Genomic DNA, 21,051 nt, shown 5'->3' with positions numbered 1-21,051 from the left:
GTGGGGTGAATTCTCTGAAATCCAGCCATGCACATCACTATCCTAAAGGCAAAGGATCCTTCTGGATCCCTTCCAACTCAGAATATTCTGTGATTCTGACTGTGAAAAAATTCATCTCAAGATCACACACCATTTTAGCCCCTTGTAGGCTACATCTCAGGCACTGAATCACAGCTCCTGCTCTCTGCATGGGGTTAGAATGCAAACGTGTCACAGGCAACCAAGTCACCATTTAATCAGTGATGCAGCTGGGTAGTCTCGGAGCTGTCATCTCCAGTTATTCCATCCAAGTTTTACCTCTCAAGGTCATTTCCCCAGCCAGTCTTCTCTGGCTCACTGCAAGTTTGCAGAAAAGGACAATGAAGTCACTCCATCAGCACCTGCTTATCCAGCAGTGGCCAGGAGCAGATGCACCAAACCATTCATCATCTACAAAGATGTTCCCAGCCAAGTTATTTTTCCCCTCCTCTGTACTCTTAGCAGTTGAGTAATTAATTAATGTGCTTGCTATTTTCTACTAAGCTGTGGCAAACTGGAGCACTGAGGGATCCAGTTAGTATGAGGACAAGACACAGCAGGAGCATGCAGCTTGTTTTGTACCCATTCACCCCCAGCATCCTCCTTCCTGCAGCCCCCATTCCTCAGGCTAAAGACAGATTTTTGTATTAAGGGACATGATGAAAATTCACATTGGTTTATTTTACAAGAAAGCTGTAGAAAAGTGACAATTCTCCCTCTTGACTTGGGAGAATTGAACCTTCACTGCAGAGCTCACTGCAAGCTACCATAAGAAGAAGTGCCAGAAAGACTGAGCCAGGTTTTGTGTGGATGGAGAGATGCTGCAAGTGATGTTTAAAAACACCACAAACTTTTACAGTGGTCCTTAATTCCACTGCCACGTGCTTGCATCCAGTCTCCTACCAACTCAAGGCAGCTCCCATCCAGCACCAAATACAAGGTCCTTGTTAAAAAGTGTGTTGTCCAGCCGGGATAACGCTAAGTTTCCCATGCTGTCCTGGCTCCAAACTTCAGCAGAGAAGCTTTTTCCGTGAGTAAGTCCTGCTAAGGGGACGCCTCCTGGAAACCCTCATGTGGAATGGAGACAGCTCCTGGTTGGCAGCAATTTGGACAGCATCAGATTCCTCTTCTACAAAAAACAGAAAGAATACATGAAAGCCACAGTTTGCCAGAGCTCACCAGTGACTCCAAGAAGCCGAGTGACAACGGGAGACAAGTTGTTACCTTGGACACACTTCCTCCGAGCCGGCGGTGGGGACAGCAGCGGGGACTGGGTCAGGGCTAGAAGGCTGCTGGTCGAGAGCGTGCTCTTCAAGGGTGGAGTTGAGCCTGGGGAAAAACAGTGAGAAGCTGCAGCAAAACCACTCAACAACTCCAGTGTTAAGTCACACACAGCCTTTATGCTACCTTGAAACCGCCAACAGTACAAGGGATACTTTATCTGAAACAAACCCTAGGCTGGCACAGTGGGTTTCTGGCATTCAAGAAAGGTAAACAGCAGCCTGGGATTAGCTTTTAGCACATTTAGTTTTCTGAGGTGGTTCAGTAGAAGAATGCTTCACTCTATTAAACACGGTTAGTCTTCAGGTAACTCACATGTCCTGGAAGAAAACTGTTACAATCATGATGATCTGTAAATACAACCACAAGGGCTGTAGGTACAGAAAGTCTCTTCCGGAACCATCTTACAGCTAAACACTTGTTATTTCATGTCCTAACTATGGACTGATGTTGCTTTAAAGTTTGCCTGTTTTCCTCTGTAATAACTGTTGAATAAATAAGACACTGCCTCTGTATACAAACCTTTCTTTACAAGAGGAAACAGACACTGAAACTTAATGCAATGACTTCAGAACACCTGCCAGAGTCTCCTGTAACATGTAATTTCTACAACAATACTGGATTAAGTATTTGGATTAAGTATTTGTATTAAGGCCTTGTTTACAGACCTGAGACAGCCTATTTCACTGAAGTCAGCTGAATCATCTGTACTCACAGCAAAAGCAAAGAGGCAGCTTAAACTTACACACCTACTGACACAACATTATTGCCAGCAAGGGAATCATTTCTGATACCCACTTACAACAGGCCCACCACGGGCAGATGGAAAAACTGGTGCACCAATAAATACCAACATCCATAGGACTAACCTTGTCATGGCTCCAAGTCTGCACTGAAACAGCCAAACTTTGGACTTAAGACAGTTGGTTTCAGAGCTGGACAATGGGCAGAAACAGCTAGTGGCATCAACGTGAACCCAAATAAATCATCAGCTGGGTGCAAGTGGGATCCTCCCTCCTCAAGTTCTCAAACTTTCCTTTTAATTCCTCCAGCCTCCTGCTCTTTCATATTTCTCTGATGTCTCTCCCATCATTAATACACCATTGATGAACTCCTCATGTCCAGTCTGCCTCTCCACATAATTAACTTCCATGTCTCCTACAAGCCACTCTCCCCTTCCACCTCATTTTCCCTCAGATAGTTACACAGAAAACAACTGTGTTCTTGTTTTTGTCTAACCCCCATTTTTAACCAAATCTAAATTTCAGTGGAGCGTCTTTCATGCCACTTAATTACCTGACAAAAGGAAGACATCGTCATCCCCTAGACTACTGTGCTGCTCAAGTGTTTTGAGTGCACACATTCCTGGTTTCTCAGGAAGTACAGAGCCTGTCCTTGATTTGCTTCTGTTTCCCTCATCTGTGGAAAAGTCAGTGAGATCCAAACTGCACCTATCAGTGCACGATCTCTTGGCATTGTGATTCTCCTCCTTTTCTGGTGATAGATAAGTAAAGACCCGCTTCTGAGACTTCAAGCCAAAAGTTCCCATGGCAGAGTCCTCATCAGCCCTGGGTTCAGAGTCACTAGGAGATGCCTGATCCTGGAGCCTGCAAATCCCTTCCAGTTCAAATTCCCCAGGAGTATTTGTTACTTTGCTGCTGAGATGCTCTGAGATCCTCATCACTCTTTCTCTGCCTGCTGACATCCATGTCCGTTCATCAGCATTCCTCTCGCTCTGACCACAGCTCGTGCTGGCAGTGCTGCCTGCTGCTCTCTTTCTCCGAGGCCAGTCCTTGATGGCATCTGGGGTAGTCTTCCCCTTCTGCTTTGGAGAAGGCGTCTGGAAAACTCCTGCTTCCATGGGGAAGGGGGAAGTGACGTTAGAGGCACAGCTTGTTGGGGTGTATGACTGGCATATGTAGGTCTGGCCCGCACCTTTCCCAGGTGTACTGTGGAAAGAACGACAGCAGGACGGTGAAACACAGGCAGCTGCCAGTTTTCCTGGGTGCTTGCTACACAAGGTCATAGCAAGATCACTAAAGGGGCTTTCTCCTCCCTTGGATTTGCTGGCACTTGCTTCAGGTTGAACTTCCAATGATGAGCAAGAGCCAATTTTCTTAATGCGAAGTTTGGGCAGGCCTGAAGCTTGCATTTCCATTTCAACTTCATAGGTCGGTGGGCTGGCAGAAGGCAGTTTGTTACCATTTTTAGGAGTGGAGAACTTGGCTACAAGTTGAGGATCTCCCATCCGTGCTGCAGCCTCCCGCTGCCTCCTGTCTGCAGTGCAGCGCAAGGAATAGGCTGTGGCAGACTTCAGCACAGGAGGTGACGCGTTCAGGGCAAATCTGGAGCGTCTCTTGAGACTTGGAGCCTTCAGCGCCATATATTCTTCCCTCACCAGAGTTCTTGGTTCCAAGTCATCACTAACTGTTTGCAAATCACTTAGGGAGGACTCACAGGTGTTTGCATTGGAGATCCCCTCCTTAACCAATGGCTCACAGTCTATCTCAGCATTCTGTGCATGCACCTGCTCTCCAGCAAAAGGCTTTGGAGACAAATGCTTTTCCAAGTTTTCCAAGTCCTCTCTTGAAGGAGACTTTTGAGATGCTACATTCATCTGTTTATTTTTCTGCAATACAGAGGTATTTTCAGTAACTTGAGACTGATGAGGCTGAAGGCTTTCTACAAAACAGTTACCACTATCATCATGACTGTCCCTATTTTCAGAAGGTGCTGCACATGCAAGCATGAGGTTCTCTTCTCTAGAATCTGGTTCACAATTAGCCTGCCTGGATGTGTGAAGCAGGGACCTCAGTGAAGTGCCAGTAATACCTGGAGACTTCTGAGAAGATGGTTTAGATGCACTACGTTCCCAGTCAGACTCCCCAGCCTGTGCACGGGAAGCAGAGCAGATTGTCACAGTGTTCATGGAACTTCCACAGAGCAGAGAACTGCAGAGAGGCTCGAGCCTCACAACAAGCTGAGGTATTTCTGTAATCAGCGGGTTTGTAAACAACTTTGAACCTGGATCTTCGGGTTTCCTGGGAGTCCTTTTAGTTGTTTCAGATAACGGATCAGACTGCATCTGAATTTCCTTTGTGAGGATTTGCCTCCGAGCACCAACTGGAGATGCTAATTTTGAGAGGTATCTCAAGGAACGTCTTGGAGTTTGCAGTTCTGTAAAACACCTTTCCTGGATGGCAGAGGGGGAAGAAGTAGTTGGATTTGAATCTGTTGGAGGCAATAATGAGGCACTGAGTGCTGCGAACCCTTTGTGTTCTGACGTTTGTAAGACAGACTCTTTACAAGGAGGGGAAAGTCTTTGTGCTGTAGAACAGTCCTCAGAAGTTACCTGCAGAAAGTGAACCCTCTTACTTTCAGTTAACGCAGATGGCGACTTAACCCTTTGTGCAGGAGGAGAAAAGTACTTTCCCAAACACTTAGCTACAGTCTGCTTAGTTGCTGGACTTTTGCCAGGAGTCTTCTCCAGCTTCTGTGGTGTCCTGTGGGCAATGCGAGGCGATCTCCTTGGTGGCTTACTGGCAGAATTCAGCAGCTTGCAGGCAAATTTATGAGGTGTTTTCCTAGGAGTCTGCAGGAGAAAAAATAAATTAAAGAATCATGCTTGTTCTATTCCAACAGTATCATCTACCCATCTCCTTATTTACTTCCTAAAATTTAAAACGCAACCCTCCATTTGATTAGACTTAACAAACACTAAATTTAAGATGCATAGGTCTGATTAAACATGAATAGAAAAACAGGATGGGAAGAAAGAGAGAGGGAGGTAATTGTTTCTACCTGACAGGAGGTTACTTCCTCTAAGTGTAAGGAGTCTTTTCTCGTTCTCCTCTTTCCAGGTGAATGCTTCACTGCAGGACTACACTTGTCAGTGACTGCACCAAAGAAAAACCTCTTGGGAGTCTGCACAGGGGGGATCTCTGAATGCTGCTTAAGGCCTATAAAATGAAACAGTACAATTCAACTAACACAACTAATGTGCCACAATTGTCTGAATCATTTCAGATGTAGGAAAAAGTAGTGTAAAAAGCTCATATCCCTGGCATGTTCTTTTCTAGCCAAATGTTAAAGCTTCACCAGAATTATGGTTATTTCCCAATATGAAATTAATATCCATCTGTAGAAAGAGCACTTCAATGGCAAAAAAAGTACAAAATAGCTCAGCCTCTTATTCTATTTATAGCTTGTAGCTTTAGATAGTTCTGGTTCATGACTAAGGATTCTAGTAAGTACAATATAAAGAACTAAGTGTCACCATTTTTAGCTGATAATCCTACTGAGAAAGCCAGCAAAGAAGATCCCATCAGTCACTGCTTTATGCTGCCACAGAGCAGACTGAAAGTAAGCTTCAGGATTTCTGTCCCATATTTTACAAGGATTTCACTGCATTTAAGGAATACAGACTGACAATCAGTGGTATTCTGTTAGATGGGCCTGACTGGTTTCTTAAGTTGGCAGTGAATTCATCATAGAAATAGCTGCCTTACCATCCTCCAAATTCAGATTACCAATTAAAAATAATTACTGGGGATGAATTTCTGTCTACAGAAGATATTACATGACAGCTCTTAGCTTCTTACAGTCTCTTGTAGAGCCAAATCAAATCAAACTCAGAGCTATCCATGTCAGCTTTTCAGATCAGCAGTATCAGTCTGCTCAAATCCCAGTCAGTACCTTCTACATCCTGCAGTGCACAGCTCTCCTCTTCTTGCCCCTGGTGGACGCGTTGTGAATTCTTTGAGCTTGGCTGTGTAGTGGGATAGAAAGCACTGGAGCAGGTCCTGTTCAAAGACAGCTGTTTGATGCGTGGGCTTCTTCTCAAACTTGCTTCTGAAAAGGTAAGAACATTGGAGACTGAGCCTTCCTTCTCCCTCAGCAATGGGCACATCATCAGGAACAGTTTGTAACTGAAACAGGCACACTCCAAGAAGAAAATTCCCTACAACAAACTACCTCACACATGGAGGCAAGTGTATGAAGAAAGCTTCAACTTTCTTGAGGATCTGGAATTTTTATGCATATAAATCTCATTCTAAACTATGATGCCCCCTCCTCTAAGTCATAGTTACTTTCATTCCTCTCTAGCAATTATACGGAAAGGAATGCTAGAAAAGCCATGTTCAATGCAAGTTATATCCAGGTTAAAAGGTGGCTCTGTTACAGCAGGAATCAGAGCAGTATTAAGGTCACAGCACAACATGGTGAAGTTACATAAAAAAAAAAGCATGTGCTGGTTTGACAGTAATTACAGAAGCTCAGAATCTTGTTCACCCTCAAAGTCCTTCATGCATTTTCATTTACAGGAGTTACTATCTACCTTTCTTTCCTAACTTCTACTACACAGGGCTTTTAAAGCAGTGAGCAGCAAGTGGTTCTATCAGAGGCAGCTGTGCTCCACCAACAGAACAGTACAACACTTCTGTACTGACTACTCATGAATTACGTACATTGAAACACGCTTATCTTACAAGCTACAACACAGCCAAACCACCTTTCATGAAAAATCAGTGCTTACCATATATAGCCTTCTCTGGAGATTCTTCTACAACACCAGTGTCACAACCTGGATCAGAAGACCTTGAGAAACAACAGACATTTTGGTCTGAGCATACTAAGCACATTGACAGGAACGGAACTTTTCCCAGAGACTGAAAAGTAGTACTCCATCCTACACCAATGTGTTGCTTGGTGGGCTACTCTAAGTGAGAAATTACTGAGTGCTTTGCCTCCTATTAACATATGATTTAGCATGGGTTACTCCCTAGCTGTACAGGTAGCAGTTCTACATGGAAGTAAATGCTAGAATTCAACCTGAAGTCCACAAAATACAGCATAGGCCTTTTCAGAAGCCCTTGAATCAGCAACTGAACCTCAAGAGACATTAGCTGCAGGAATTAAAGCAGCCTGACCTACATGATGAAAGCAGCAGTATTCCCCCCCACTTAAGCAATGGAACTCAGCCTCCACTGGTTCTCTTACTGCCTTAAGCAAAGATGACACTTTGACCACAAAGATACCTGGTACTTGTGCTCATAACCATTATTTAGACATCCAATACTTACTGAAGAAACTTAGAAAGAACTTAACTCACCGGCCTTTGATCTGCTTTTGTAGGAGTCTCCCGGAGACCTGCTTATGTAGTGGTGTTTCTGCAACTCTCTTGGTCAACAATTTGCGATGATCTAAAAATCATGCAAGAGCTATAACATCACACAATTATAAAGCACTTGGGACAAGTAAATAAATACAGTTTTGTACAGGCTTCAGCTTAAGGACAGTCTGTACAGAATCACTGTGCACCAGCCTTCCAGCATTCACAAGCTATCATGATTTCAGAGTCCAGTGTCCACACCTCCTTCCCACTCAGTATTATTTATAGTACCATGTCAGACAGAGTTAATCTACTGAGATTTCTTCATCTTTCTTTCACAGATCCTTTTTTAATCAAAAATTTTTAACACTGGATTTCTTTGAGATGTAGAGTTCAGTAAAAAATAGGTTTCAGTTTCAATACCATCAATATTCACCCTCCAAACACCACAGCAATGGCCACCTTTTCTCTTTATTGAAAAACAGATTATAATTGTTTCATTGAACTGAGAAAGCAAAAATAGGAATTTTAGCAAAAACTCCTCTCCAACAATCCTACACGTGCAAGTCATGTCCTACCTTTGGTGCCTTCATCAGTGCATTTGTATTTTAAGCCTTCCACAGCAGATACTGACTGGCTTCTAAGCATCTTTTTCAGAGACCTTTTCGATGGTGAAAGTATCTCTTCATTGAAGAGGTTCCTCCTTACCTTTGTAACCTCTGTGAAGCAAGAAAAGCAAGAAAAGATCAAATTAAAAATAAGAGGGGGAAAAAAGGGAAAAAAAAAAAAATCACAAGAAGGTAATTTTGTCAGGACACCAGAGAAAGAAAAACACACCAGCATGGAAAGACAACTTTTTAGAGGCCACAAAGCATTGAAAAGTTGTTTCTTCTGCTACTGGAACATGTCCTCCTCTAAATCCACTCCAGACTTCTCTTATAAATTTGTATTATTTACATTATCCCAACAATAAGCTACAAGAAGGTGCCATAGCAGAACAAGCAGCCAGTCAGTGTCCATGTGGAGCAGCATTAGGTGCACTACAAAATCTCAACTGAAACACATTGGTTCAGAGAACAATAAATGTGGGATTTATTTTCATTAATTATTTTGTGGGGTGATATCCTGTTTCCAGATATAGGAATTCAATCTTGTCCCAATTTTCTTTTCAGGACAGAGAAGATGGAAATAATTCAAGGATGGAAAAGATTCAAGGAAGAATGGAAAGGGTTTTTTTTAGAGGATGCAGGATTTAACTTTTCTGCACATGAGCACACAGAATACTGTGTATCTTTTCCTCAAAGTTTTTACAGAATTCAACAAAACTTCCTTCTCATTTCCAATGTGCCTCAGCATAATTTCATCGTGGCTCACTAAATTTTACAGGGAGAACATGTGCTGAAGATGCACCTTTCCATGAAAAAGCTAGAAGTCAATATACCTTGCACTGCTTCTTTCTGCAGCAAAGGCATCTGTTGGGACTTCTCAGGAGCAAGGTAAGAACGGGAGTTCTCCTGAAACAAAGAAGAAATCAGCCTCACCAGCAGCGCAATGTTATGTTTAATTAAGCATATTAACTGTAAGTTCTGAACTACACATTTCAATTTCTCCTTCAAGGCAATTTGATCTCTGTACAGCTGACACAGGGTACACTTACTAGGGGAATACAGAGCAAGAGTTTTTTGCACTCAAGTGTCACAACTCACACATAACCCTTTTGGAAGAGTTTTACCTTTCTGATGGGATTCTTGGCCATCTTGGGAATTTCAATTTGACGCAAGTTCTGTGGTGCTTCTGTCATGCTCCTGTGTCTGGCTAACACGTGATTCCTTTAGAAAGTATACAAAGACTAAGTTAGCATAAGACCAGAAGCACAGTTATCAACCTACTGACAATTAAAGTTAGGTTTGACTCTACAGATAGGAAGTGTTTATCTAAATTGATTGCAAACTGCATTAGTACCTCACTCACTACAACACTGAGGGATGATTTGCAATATAAATAGCTATTCCTAACTTTAAGGTTGGTATTGAAGCTTATTCACAATTTGTTAAAACATACACAGAATTCCCAACATAGAGAACTACAGTAAATCAGTTTTAACTTTAACAATATAGGGTCACCTACTGCAGAGCAGAACATCCATTTCCTTTCATGGAAGATGCTCGTGTACTTTTGCATAAGATGCAAATACACAGTCAAGATTATGTTTTCATACGGTCAACAATGGCTAGTTAAAATGAAAAATTAGAGCCCCTAATATTTCTTTCAGGCTTGCAGAGTTATGAGCAGGTGTCTGTTTGCCCCAGCCAGCTATTCAGCAACAGAAACCTGCAGCTTAGATAACTCCTCAGTTACAGCCCAGGCTGCAACAAAAAGCTGCCTCCTGTTTGGAATTATTACCTTCTCTTTTGGGCAGATCTGGTGCGCAGCTCCTCCAGCTGGTCACTCTCTGTGCGAACAGTGCTGGGAGTCAAGACAGACGATAAAGACGGTGGAAGGCCTGGAGATTTGCTGTCCAGAGTCATGGAGTCATCACTGAAGAAGTCTGAAGGCAGAACAGCTGCCAGCTTCGGGGGTATTTGTGTACCGAGACCGTAGTAAATATCTCCAAGAGTCTTTGGTATAGAATTCATGTACCTGGAGCAGCAGAGAGAACCCACATCAAATACATTCCCACTCAAACTTGTTGGTGTTTCAGTCCCAAGGTTTGAACCAAATCCTTGTTCTTACATGTTAATTAAAAAAAACCAACCAAATATCAACTGGGCTTTTTAATTAGTTTACTTACTTATCGGCTGCTCTTTCTTTAATCAAAACATAAACGTATCAAACAACATGTCTAAATTTCTGCAAATTACAAAGATGCAGCAAATCAAAGCTGTAGATTGCTGTCTAGTCACAGACAACATCCAACCAAAACCACAGTCCCCAGTAACACTTCAGTCATGCTAAAGAACTTACAATTCCAGTATTTCCTCTAGAAACTTTGTAAGATACCCCGGGTCTTCGGTCAGACATAAAATGCGCAGCACATCTGTCATCTGGAAGAGAAAGTCAGGTGGGAAAATGGATTAAGTTGGGACAGCTGCGGCATCAGATATTTTAGCAAGGAATATAGTGTTAGAGTAATATCAAAGGAAAACTGCAGGTTCCAGGTCTGCATTTCTAGTGCCACCCAGAAACACAACTCGCTCTATAATTTACTTGCCTCTTCCAACAGCTGCTCCATTTCGTCAGCATTGCTTTGCAGCGAAGGGCACTGAAGGCACAACTCAAGGCGCAAAAATACTTGAAGTCGGCACCTAAGAAAACAAGTAATTATCCACTACCTTTTTTCTAATGGAAGCAGCATATTTACTGCAAAAGGTGTGCTCAAAAAAGTAATGGGAAGGGAAGTAGCTCCTTTTGACAGCATAATCTAGTTAGCATTTCATTTTGGTGGCAGGGGAGATGCCTCATTTCAGATATAGGCTGCACTGCTTATCACACAGCATGGGCATATTTGCATTTAATGAAATGGTTTTACTGTGACCAGAGATTCTCCTTGAAATTTTTGCCCCGTGTCAATACTTTTCCATTTGTACAAAAATGCCACCATTAAAAATTGCTAACCAACTCCACAGAATCTCAGAAGCTGAAGTAAATACAGTGTCTCATACTCTCTGACTTTGGTCTCCTTCTGTGAGCCGTGCTGTTGTCTGAGCATTTTGCTGGTCTTCAGGAGATGGTTTCTGACTCTTTCCACACAGGCCACCTGCAAACACATAATTACAATAAAACCTTCAATTCTGTTCCCTGTCTGTAGGGCAGGTTCCCTCCTGGCTTCGGTCATCCCCCTAAGCCATTCTTTTGGGAATAGCCCAATTTTTTCTCTTTTGTTTCAAGGAAAGGAATTATCTTTTTCTTTCAGCAGCAAAGTCACAATGAGAAATAGAAAAACTGTGAGCTTGAAATCACAGAGGTCGCTTGCAGCTTCAGGCCCTCCTCAGTTACTATGGATTTGTTTCTCACAGTATTTTTCTTCAATTATTCACAAGTTTACCAATTTTGGTTTCAGGTTATTTTAAGTCTATGCATAGTATTAAAGACTGTAAATACCTTCTTTAAATACATTTTTTCAAGAATGTATTTAAAAATACTGTCTTTGAAATTAGGATTTGGAAGGAGGTCAATGTAAAGGAAGGACATCTGTTGCAACCTTTAGCAAAGGTGTGTAAATGGGTAACTGAACTGGATTTTCCCACACTCTTCTACAACTACCCAGTTTGTCAGTATTGAATCAACAGATAGAAGCAGTTAGTGGTTGTGGTTTTGACTACATGCAACTGCACATAAAACTTCAGAGATGAAGGAAAGGTAGCCTGAAATAGTAAAAACTCCAACTTCCAGATCAGTAACAACCCTGCCCACATGCTCTTACCTACCTCTTTCTCTTTGAAATCTTGTACTTTCAAGAACCTTTTAATGGCCGTGATCATATTCTGGGCACACGCAGATAACTGAATTCCCTCAGCAACAGCCTTCTGGTAGCTCTCTATTAAGTGGGACTGCAGCTCCTCCTCTGTTTGGAAGTCTGCAAGGGAAATGGTCTGTGTTAACTCAATGCCTGTTTACCACAACTCATGCCAACCGAGGAGGAAAACAGAGGAGGTAAAAAATATTTTCTCCAGCAAAGATGCATCAAGCCCACAGAACACTAACAGAACCAGCCAGGTCCAGACCCATGACATTATAAGTTAAATCAAGTTTATAATCAAAAATCAAAGTTTGCTTAAGGTGAGCAAACTTTCAGGCTACTACAACAGTCAAGAAATGCCCTTTATTTCTACCTAATTAGTAAAGAGGACTACGTTCCCAGTTACACCTTGATGGGTGCTTCCCTCTACCTCTTTTGGTTAAATAAAGAGAGAGAAGGGTAGAAAAAAATTACTATTCTTTGCGACGCTGAAGATACAGAAACCCAAACACTGATCTGCTCCCTGGCACTGAATACTGCACTATTAACCTTCCCTTTCCCTTCCATAAAAATCCTGTATGAACTCCTGTATCAGGATATCGAAAGTTCATATGAGATATATCAGGATAGGAAGATACCAGGACTTAACACACACCAATTGGTATTTTAAGTGCCTTTTCCTTTCCTTCCACCTTGTCATCCAATCTTTTTGCTGAAAGCTTCTGTGGAACCTTCTCATTCACTGCAGGTGGCACAGCATCAGGTTGAAACTTCTGAGCTTTTACATTCAGTCTTGCTACGTTGAGCATCTGCAGGGATCTGGACATGGTCTTCATCTTCTGCCTGACTGGAGTTCGGGGAACTCCACCTACAGTGCCATAAAAAAAAAGGAGTTTTACCATCAGGGACACTGGGGCAGGAACTCTGCCTGAGGCAGAGCACAACACTGAACTCTGTGTTATCGTCAAGTGAGATCAATAACCTTCTGGAGGAAAACATGGCCCAAAAGGTTGGCATTTCTCCATGAAATCCATGTACAGGCAGTGTAGCAGGCAGTTACTTCTCCAAGTAAAAAGTGGATGAAAACTACTGCTCTGCATAAGAACTTATATAGGTATAATGAAAAGTTATATATATAGGAAGCAATTTTATATCACAGAAATAGAACCAGCTGACAGAGCAGGGCTTGGGGATACATCAACTGTGGTTAGTGTAGGGAAATGCAATGATTAAATTCTTCTAGAAGAAAATGTTTTATTTCTCTAATAAGAATAAAGTTGAGAGGTTGTAATATTTACTAGTAGTTGGAGCAGTCCTTGTTTCAAACTGCAGAGCTCTGCATGCTGCTTTTGTCAGTCACTGCACAGCCTTGAATTGCAGTAATTTGGCTTCTACTACAGGACAAACCTAATACTAATATGCAAATGAGACCATCCCTAAACAAAAAAATCTAAAGCATGCCACTACCCAGCAGAGCACAGATCTCTGGGGTTCACACATCACCTTTTATTGACAACAGGCACACATAATCCCAAAGTATACACACGTCTTTTTTTGTTATTTCCTGGTCCAGCTGTAGCAGATGTTTCACTGAATTTTCTCTGGTACAGATCAGATAGACTTTCTGAGAGCTCCACATCAGATTGGTCTGCATCATCCTTCCCATTAGCACAAGGAACCTGCAGAAGCCTGTAATGAAAGAGCAAATCAATACAGTTATCAAAAAAAATGGGAATGGGAGGCCTATCCCTGTGGACAAAACCAAGGCTTTTCTAGGTTCCAGTCCATGACAATATAGTGCAAGTAGCACATGCCAGTAACTCCTTCATCACCTGTTCCCCAACACACTTAAGAGATACAGAAAACCCAAACCACCTTTAAAAGGGTCACACCAAGTTGGAAACAAGCGTTACATTGATGTACAATGGATACACCACTGCCCTGTACCCCAAAACCACATAAGTAGCTTTGTGCTTTCTAAATTACCCTGTATTAGGCTTTTTTTTGTTTCACTCAGCAAGTTCTTTGAAGAAAGCAAGCTCATTCATTACAAGTAAATACCAACTGTGAGAACACAACCACTATCTTCAGTATCTTGCAGTGGATCTTATCATACCATAAGAAAAGCTGAAGTCTGACATTTCCCAAGTAGCTTAAGGTCATTTTAAGTGACCTGTATCACTCCTGAGACTGTCAAGATTTTAATCCACACAAACTGCTACCAACAGATAATGAAGTAAAAGCCCACAAAAAACTGAGTACAGAAATAAAAGCACTAGAAAAGCACTTAATTCTAGAACTCTAAGCAATGCTACAGCCATACTCCCTTGACAGGAAGCAGAAATCCTTGATTATTACTCGAGAGATATGTTTCAGAAAAATACCTGAAGGACTCCATCAAATCTGAGCTTGCTCCACAAGCATTAGATGCAGGATACCATGTTTCCAGCACTGAAGGATGCCAGCCCCCTGTATGGGACAGTTCCCGTTGGACCCACTCTGGCACTGGAGTTTCTTCTCCTGTGAGCACACACACACAAATTAGAAAAACTAAATTAAGTGGCAAAAGGTCCCAGCCTTCGCAGAGGCTCCCCAACCTTTGATCCTGGAGAGGCAATTTCATAGCTAATACAACAGGCCTTGAGATTCCTGAGGAAGATTCACTCGAACACAAAACAGCTGCCTTGCAATCACACCCAAAGGCTTTACTGGCCAGGGATGGCCTATGTGACACATTCTAGGAAACCTCCTTCTAAAAACCTGTCCCCAAGCACACATAGCTGCACTTTATCTACAAGCTAATGGAAGCTAACACTTTGTCAATAAAACAGAAAGGTACAACCATGCAGATTTCTGCATCACCTCACAAGGCTTGAGCTACAGTTGACAAAATGAACAAGTTGTGAAAATGAGAGACGCCTCACTGAGAAAATCATTAGCTTTAGATTCTTCCACTCTAAGTCAGATCTAGAGATCAAAAGAGGGAGAGTTTTGCATTTCCTGACACCTACCCAGACTGGCCAGCGGATCTTCCACCGTCATGTCAATTTTACTCAAAACACTATTCACAATCTCTGGGAGATGAAGAGCAGAGTCTTGGGAAGAGTCCTCCACTACAGCTCCTTCCAGGCTGCATCGCTGAACTTCAGCAGTCCTCTCAGTACCAAGCACAGTCAGAACTGCAGCACCCTCAGAAAGCGGTGACAGAACAGCAGTGCAGGGGCACCAAGTTTTAGACAGAGATACCTCAGCAACCTATATTTAAAAAGAAAAAAAAGGGAAAAGAAAAATGTTTACTTTATCTATAAATATGGAGACCTAAGGAGCACAGATACTTTCCAAACGGGTTATAGACTTGCATGACCTTCTAAAGAGGGTCCTTCTAGACTCAAATAAGCAATTTGCAGTGCAGCAATTACCACTATCATTGTCTTCACAACAGGATACTGTCACCCCTTTTGTCACAGGTCATTTCAGAATAGGTGTTAGTTTGAGACAAAGAGGAAAATTTACCATGTGCAGTCCTTCAGTCACCAGAGTCCTTAACAGCTGATGAAACAGTGACCTGTTACATCCTGCCTGCTCAGCCTGAGAGCTCTGCAGTATCCAGCTGTCCGTGAGAAAGTGGCGAGCCTGTACCAAGTTCCAATCCATCAAGTTTCCTTTCAGGAAGATGCTGACTGGACACTGCAGTTGTCTTTGGCCCATGGCAAGAGGTTCCAGGATCACAGCACAGCTTTCCTGCTTCTTTCCTCCTGTGCAAGGATAGGATAAAGTAAAAGTCTGAAGGCAAGTAAAATGGGTTTTCCAATCCAGGTAAAGAGACAACTTCAATGCAAAAAAGACGATTTCCAAGATTAAAGGGGGAATATACTCAACCATAAGTGTATTACAGAACTGACCTCCCCAAGCCCTGAAGGAGCTGATTGCATGAAGGGACCACTGAAGAAAGGGCCCATGCACACTGCATGTTGCTTTAAGCTAACCTGTTTTCTTTTGAAGGGGCTTTTTCTCTGTATCCTTATTTTAGATAAATAGAATAATTGTATAAGAAAAGGGAGTACGCTGCTACAAGGTGGGACCAGCAAAGATCTCTTCACCCAAAAGTCTAGAAGTATGGAAAACTGAAGAGGCTAAATCACAAATATGGGCTAACAGCTCTCAGAGGAACTAGAGTATATCCTGAACTTTTTTTAAAAAAAAAAAAACCTAGGCTTTTAAATACCGAAGTTACTTCTACACATACTATTCACAAGGTAAGGTCATCAAGGACCCTGCATGAGAGCTGTTACCAGCATGCACATCTATATTTTTCTTTTCTTTTATTACCAGGCATGCTGAGAAACAACGTTCCTTCTTGCTGGGGAAACACTGATCGATACACAGAGGGCTTTGAGAACAAGCAGTTCAGAGTCGCATCCAGGGGCAGGAGTGCGGTCCAAGACACTGGGAAACTGAAGTCTCCAAGGAAGGACTGAGCAACATCTGCCCTATGGTGACTCAAACAGTGCACCAAGGCTTCAGCTGGCAAAATGGTGCCTCCCGTCTGACAGATCAGTTCAAACATTGTCCAGTATCCAACATGATCTGGGGCTTCGATCAGCTGGAATAAAGTAACAGAGAGATCTCAAGTTAACGTTGGCAGTGAGAGAGTGAGAGAACCTTCATTCAAAGAAAGAAAGATTGAATGCTTTTAACAAAACTGGCATATGAAACAGATACAAAGCATCTAAACACGGTGCTTTCCAAGTGTTTTTATGGACTTTATCAGCCTTCACAGGAATCCGATAAGGAAAACACACTTCCCACTGAATTAAGAGCTAGCCAAAATTTTCAAGCTTGGGTTTTTGAATCTGGTATCCACACACCTGAACCATGAGACTGCTTATCTGCAATTCTTAATAGCTGTAACTCCCCTCTAACTCAAAGCACAAGAGGACCCATCAATATCAGCCCATCAGTATCTCAGCCTCCACGTGGATGATTCTATATGAGTTTTCAGTCTCTTGCTGAAGACTATGTGGCAGTAACTGAGGAACTTTCACTACCACCCAAAGACTACAGCAGAAAACTGTCCCCCCTTGTTATACAGGAGGGCAGGGTGACAGGTGGCCCGCCACTGCTCAGAGCTGAAAGATGTGCGGTATAACCTCGTTACCTGAGCCCGCTCGGCGGTGTCCACCCAGAACAGCGTGATCTTCTGCTCCGCCAGCAGCTCCTGGACACTCCTGGGCAGGAGTTTCTCCGCCAGCTCCTGCGCCGTGGGCGGCTCTCCAGGGGAGGAGGGGGCATCGCTCCCCGACACGAACTGCCGGAGTTCCCTCCGCGAGTGCGGGCAGGGCGAGAACACGAACACGGCGTTCACGAAGCCCTCAGGGGGCGCCTCGGGGGGCTCTGGGCCGGCCGGCCCCCTCCTGCGGCTCCTGCGGGGCGGCTTGGCCGGGGACGCGATCTCCGGGCGGTCCCACTGGAAGTCGAGCAGCGTCTCCTTGAGGCCACTGTGGGTGAGGGCGGCGCGGGACGCGGGGCCGGGCAGGGCGGCCGAGGGTCCCCGCGCCCGGAGCCGCTCCACCAGGTCCTCCTCGAACCGCTCCCAGGCGCGGGGGCCCGGCGGGCGGAACCCGCCGCCCCGCGAGGCGCCGCCGCGGCCGCCGAGCGAGTCGAAGAAGCGGAATGCCCAGCGGAGGCGGGCGAGGCCGAAGCGGCAGCTCAGAAGCGTGAGGAGGCGGAGGGCGCCGCGCTGGAGCGGCTCCCGGCGCGCGGGGCCGGCGGTGTCCAGCAGGAACACGGCGCTGCGGGAGCTCGACATGGCGCGCGCCCCTCACGCCGCCACCGGCCACCCGGCCCGACCCGGCTGCTCGCGCCCTAGGCCTGCGTGTGCCCCCATTGGCTGCCGCAGAGAGCCCCGCCCCATCCACCACCCCGCTCCTCGCTCCCCCATTGGCGGGAGCGCGCCTGACGACAGGGAGGGGCGGGGCCAGCGCGCGGAACGAGCCCATTGGCCGCCGCCGTTTTAAAATTTAAAGACGGCGAAAGTGCGCGTGACGGTGACGTCAGGGGGCGTGATCGCGTGACGTCACGTGTTGCGGTCGGGACGTCACGGAGGCGGCCGCGGGTCCTGCAGGGCACCGGGGTTGAGCCGCGGGACCGGCCCTGCCCGCCCCGCACCCCGGCAGGCCCCGCTCGCCGCTAGAGGTCCGCGCCTGCCCGCACACGGCACCTCCCCATCCCCGACACCCACCAGCCGCCCGCGGGCGGGGGCGGGCAGAGCCCTGCCGGCTGCCCCATACGGCACCTCCCCCCTGAGCATCCCCGCAGCAACGGCACGGACAGCCCAGGGCCCGTATGGGTGAAGTTCAGGTTCAAATTCAGATTAGATATTAGGAAAAAAAATATATCATTTTTTAGGGTGGTCAGGCATTGGAATAGGTTGCACAGGAAGGTGGTGGAGTCACCGCCCCTCTAAGTGTTCAAGACCTGTCTGGATCTGGCGCTGGGTGATGTGGTTTGCTGGTCGCACCGATGGTGATGGGTTGATGGTTGGGCTGGATGATCTTAAAGGTCTCTTCCAGCCTTGATGGTTCTCTGGAAAGTTGTAGGGTCACGGCACCTGGACAAGGGCTGACGTGGGGAGGTCCAGGTGTGATCGCGCAAGGTAGCAGCAAAGGAAGCCCTGCAGACCAGAGCCGCCCCACCCTTCTCTCCAGAGCTCGAATGTCCCAGCCTAAACCAGTGTCACCAGCAGCCAGTTGTATTTATAAAGCAACAAAGACAAGCGGGCAATAAATGGCCCGTTCGGCTTTGCTGGTGACTCTGAGCACAAGCAGGTTTAACAAGCTGGAACAAGGAGCTGATCCACTTGGGTGCCCAGGACTAACCTGCCACCAAGAGCAAGGGAAGGACAACAGGTCTCTCTGACTGGAATTGTGGAGGGCAGCCTGCAGTCTTGGGGTTGGAGGCTCCCTGGGGAGCCATGGGTCCCTCCTCCTCGCTGGGGGTTGCTCTTGGTCCATGAGATGCCTCTTGTTGCTTGTTGATATATCATTGTCCTGTTTGAGCCCTGAAGAAGAGCCAACCCCATTATGCTCTCACTGCCATTGCCCAGCTACTGGTGTCTGTCCCAGCAGCCCACTGAGGACATTTAGCAGAGTGTGACCAAAACCTGCCTTATCACAGTCCACCTGGGACCAAAAACAAGCTCGGGGCAAAGGGGAGTTTCCCAGCAAATCCTGGCAGCTTCCAACACAGGAACTGCTGCCAGCTACTCAAACTCCTGCTCCTTTCCTGCCCACTCCAGTGTATTTGCTCTTGAAGACCATCCAGCTCTTGGGAAAGCCGTCAGATATTGGCTGAGCCCTGGTGACCGTGTTTCCCAGTGCGACAGCCAGAATCACTCACACCTCTGCTTCTTGCATAGTGCTTGAAGTGCTCACAGAGACATTCGCCCTCTCTGCCTGCTGCCCAAGGACACTGGCCTCTCTCAAACAGTCCTTGGGTTCTTTCTGGACAATCATTTACTTGCTGATAAATGTGGTATCTTGGGAGGAGGGAGAAGGCACAAGAAAAATCGTTCGTAAGCTGGGCCCACATTTGGTTGACACTTTGATCCAGATAGGATTTTTTTTAACTTAAAAAAGTCTTGCTTTATTTTGTCCTGCTTCCAGCATTTCTCTCCAAGGGATACGTGGGGGCTGAAAAAAGGGCTGCTTTCCCCTGGGCACTTCCAGACCCCTGGGGTCTACAGCTTTAAGGTCACCTCTCAGAGCCAGCACAGTGCCTTGGCCCAGCGTTGGCTGGGATAAGATCTGCCAGGACAGTTCACAGTGACCCAAGGAGCCCCCATTCCTTCCTCTCCAGGGGGAAGCTGCCCCAAGGCCTCCAGGCAAGAGGGAGGGGGTTCAGTGTAATTTAGATTTTGTCTCTACATCTTTCAAATATTTTTAGTGCTCATTAAAGTTAGAAAGTGGGAGAGACCCAGCTGGGACCAGCACTGTACAACCTTCACCCAAGGCAACTGCCTGACCACTGCCAGATCCAGTCCCATGTCTCTTCAATAGAAAGACAAACGTACCTTTTCCCCCAACGTCATTTCATTTCAGTGTTTTTTTGGGGAAAGCTTCCAGCTCTTATGGGTGCTGGACATGATGTGCCAAATTCCATGGTGGAGCAGGTGAGCGTTGTCTCCAGCAAACACTGCTCTGGTTCACACCAGCCTGGAGTTTCCAACAGGACTTTTAACCACTTGGATATTGGTGACTGGGGCATGATGAAAGCTGCCCCATGTGTCCTACCATGCAGTTAGGTACCTTGTAGGGTGGATGCAATGGTGGTCTAACCCATCACTGGAGGCACTCTGCCTGCATTGCTGCAGGCACTTGTGCTGGCATGGCCCTGTCAACCTTTCCAGTGTTATCCTGGCCCTGCAAAGGAGCCTGGAGAGTAGCTGGTCCTTTAATGGGCTTTCCTGGCATGGGCAGCCAGTGGAGCATGCCAGCCCTGATGGGACTGCAGTGACAAAGTGCTGATCTGGGGGCCGATAAGGAGCGGCAGTGCCAGGCAGTGCAGCAAGGTGAGACTATCAGGCCAGCAGAAAAGCCATTAGCTTTGTCCTGGGCTTTCAGACATGGGGAGAGGGGCTGGGGACAGCAGATGGGATAGACTTGCTGCCTCCTGGGGCTGTGCAAGGGCTTTGCAAGCTGCTTTTCTGGAGACACTGCCATTTCAGTGAGACCATGGATTAGAAAAGCTCTGCAGTTAGTTTTGCTGAAGAGTAGTCACAAAGCATAACTGCTGGTGGCTACAGTACCTTAGCAAGTTTAAAACCCTTGGGTTTTAACCCTCTGCTGCATTTCTCAAGGTGTCTAGGAGCTGCTTTAGGGCAGGGCAGAATACTGGTCCTACCACGTAGTTGGCAGGAGAACATGCAACTGTCAACAGTGCTTCCAGCAATTAGAGCTCAAGTATTGTTTAGGGATTTCAGCTTCTTTCTAGATGGAAGTCTTTTGTTTCCTGGTGTGTACAGCTGAGACTGCCCCGCAGAAACCATGTTTAATGGGAGACTCAAAAACATACCCTGAGCAGCATCGCTTGAGAGAGTGCTCGTCCTCCAGACAACAGCAACATCCAATTGCTTTAGGTGTCCCCACCAAGTGACCCCAGTCACACGAAGCTCTGCTCATGC

The 21,051-nt window shown here is 45.5% G+C and overlaps 1 protein-coding gene across 1 annotated transcript; it reads right to left on the bottom strand.

The window, feature by feature from the left end:
• Window positions 1–678: 678 nt before the first annotated feature.
• TICRR (TOPBP1 interacting checkpoint and replication regulator) lies at window positions 679–17,685 on the bottom strand. The gene is made up of 22 exons (XM_027746196.2): window positions 17,029–17,685; window positions 16,200–16,473; window positions 15,384–15,625; window positions 14,882–15,125; window positions 14,255–14,390; window positions 13,417–13,559; window positions 12,526–12,738; window positions 11,839–11,987; window positions 11,074–11,168; window positions 10,623–10,716; window positions 10,376–10,455; window positions 9,815–10,051; window positions 9,144–9,240; window positions 8,853–8,925; window positions 7,990–8,130; window positions 7,412–7,502; window positions 6,836–6,897; window positions 5,995–6,150; window positions 5,101–5,258; window positions 2,596–4,891; window positions 1,243–1,347; window positions 679–1,147 (listed from the first exon to the last, which is right to left on the bottom strand). Exons 1-22 carry the CDS (start codon window positions 17,677–17,679, stop codon window positions 1,029–1,031), a joined length of 5,856 nt encoding a protein of 1,951 aa, XP_027601997.1. The 5' UTR covers window positions 17,680–17,685; the 3' UTR covers window positions 679–1,028.
• Window positions 17,686–21,051: the final 3,366 nt, after the last annotated feature.

This window comes from Pipra filicauda, unplaced genomic scaffold (assembly GCF_003945595.2).
Source record: "Pipra filicauda isolate LSUMZ 115617 unplaced genomic scaffold, ASM394559v2 scaffold238_size1193820_pilon, whole genome shotgun sequence".
Lineage (NCBI taxonomy): Eukaryota > Metazoa > Chordata > Aves > Passeriformes > Pipridae > Pipra > Pipra filicauda.
Note: the sequence above shows the minus strand (reverse complement) of the source record. Positions and strands in the feature narration are given on the sequence as shown.

Coding starts and splice junctions, on each gene's coding strand:
- TICRR (XM_027746196.2), bottom strand. CDS start 17,679: ATGTCGAGCTCCCGCAGCGCCGTGTTCCTGCTGGACACCGCCGGCCCC. Junction 16,474..17,028: donor ACACCGCCGAGCGGGCTCAG/GTAACGAGGTTA, acceptor ACTTTATTCCAG/CTGATCGAAGCCCCAGATCA. Junction 4,892..5,100: donor AGGAAGTAACCTCCTGTCAG/GTAGAAACAATT, acceptor TTTCTCCTGCAG/ACTCCTAGGAAAACACCTCA.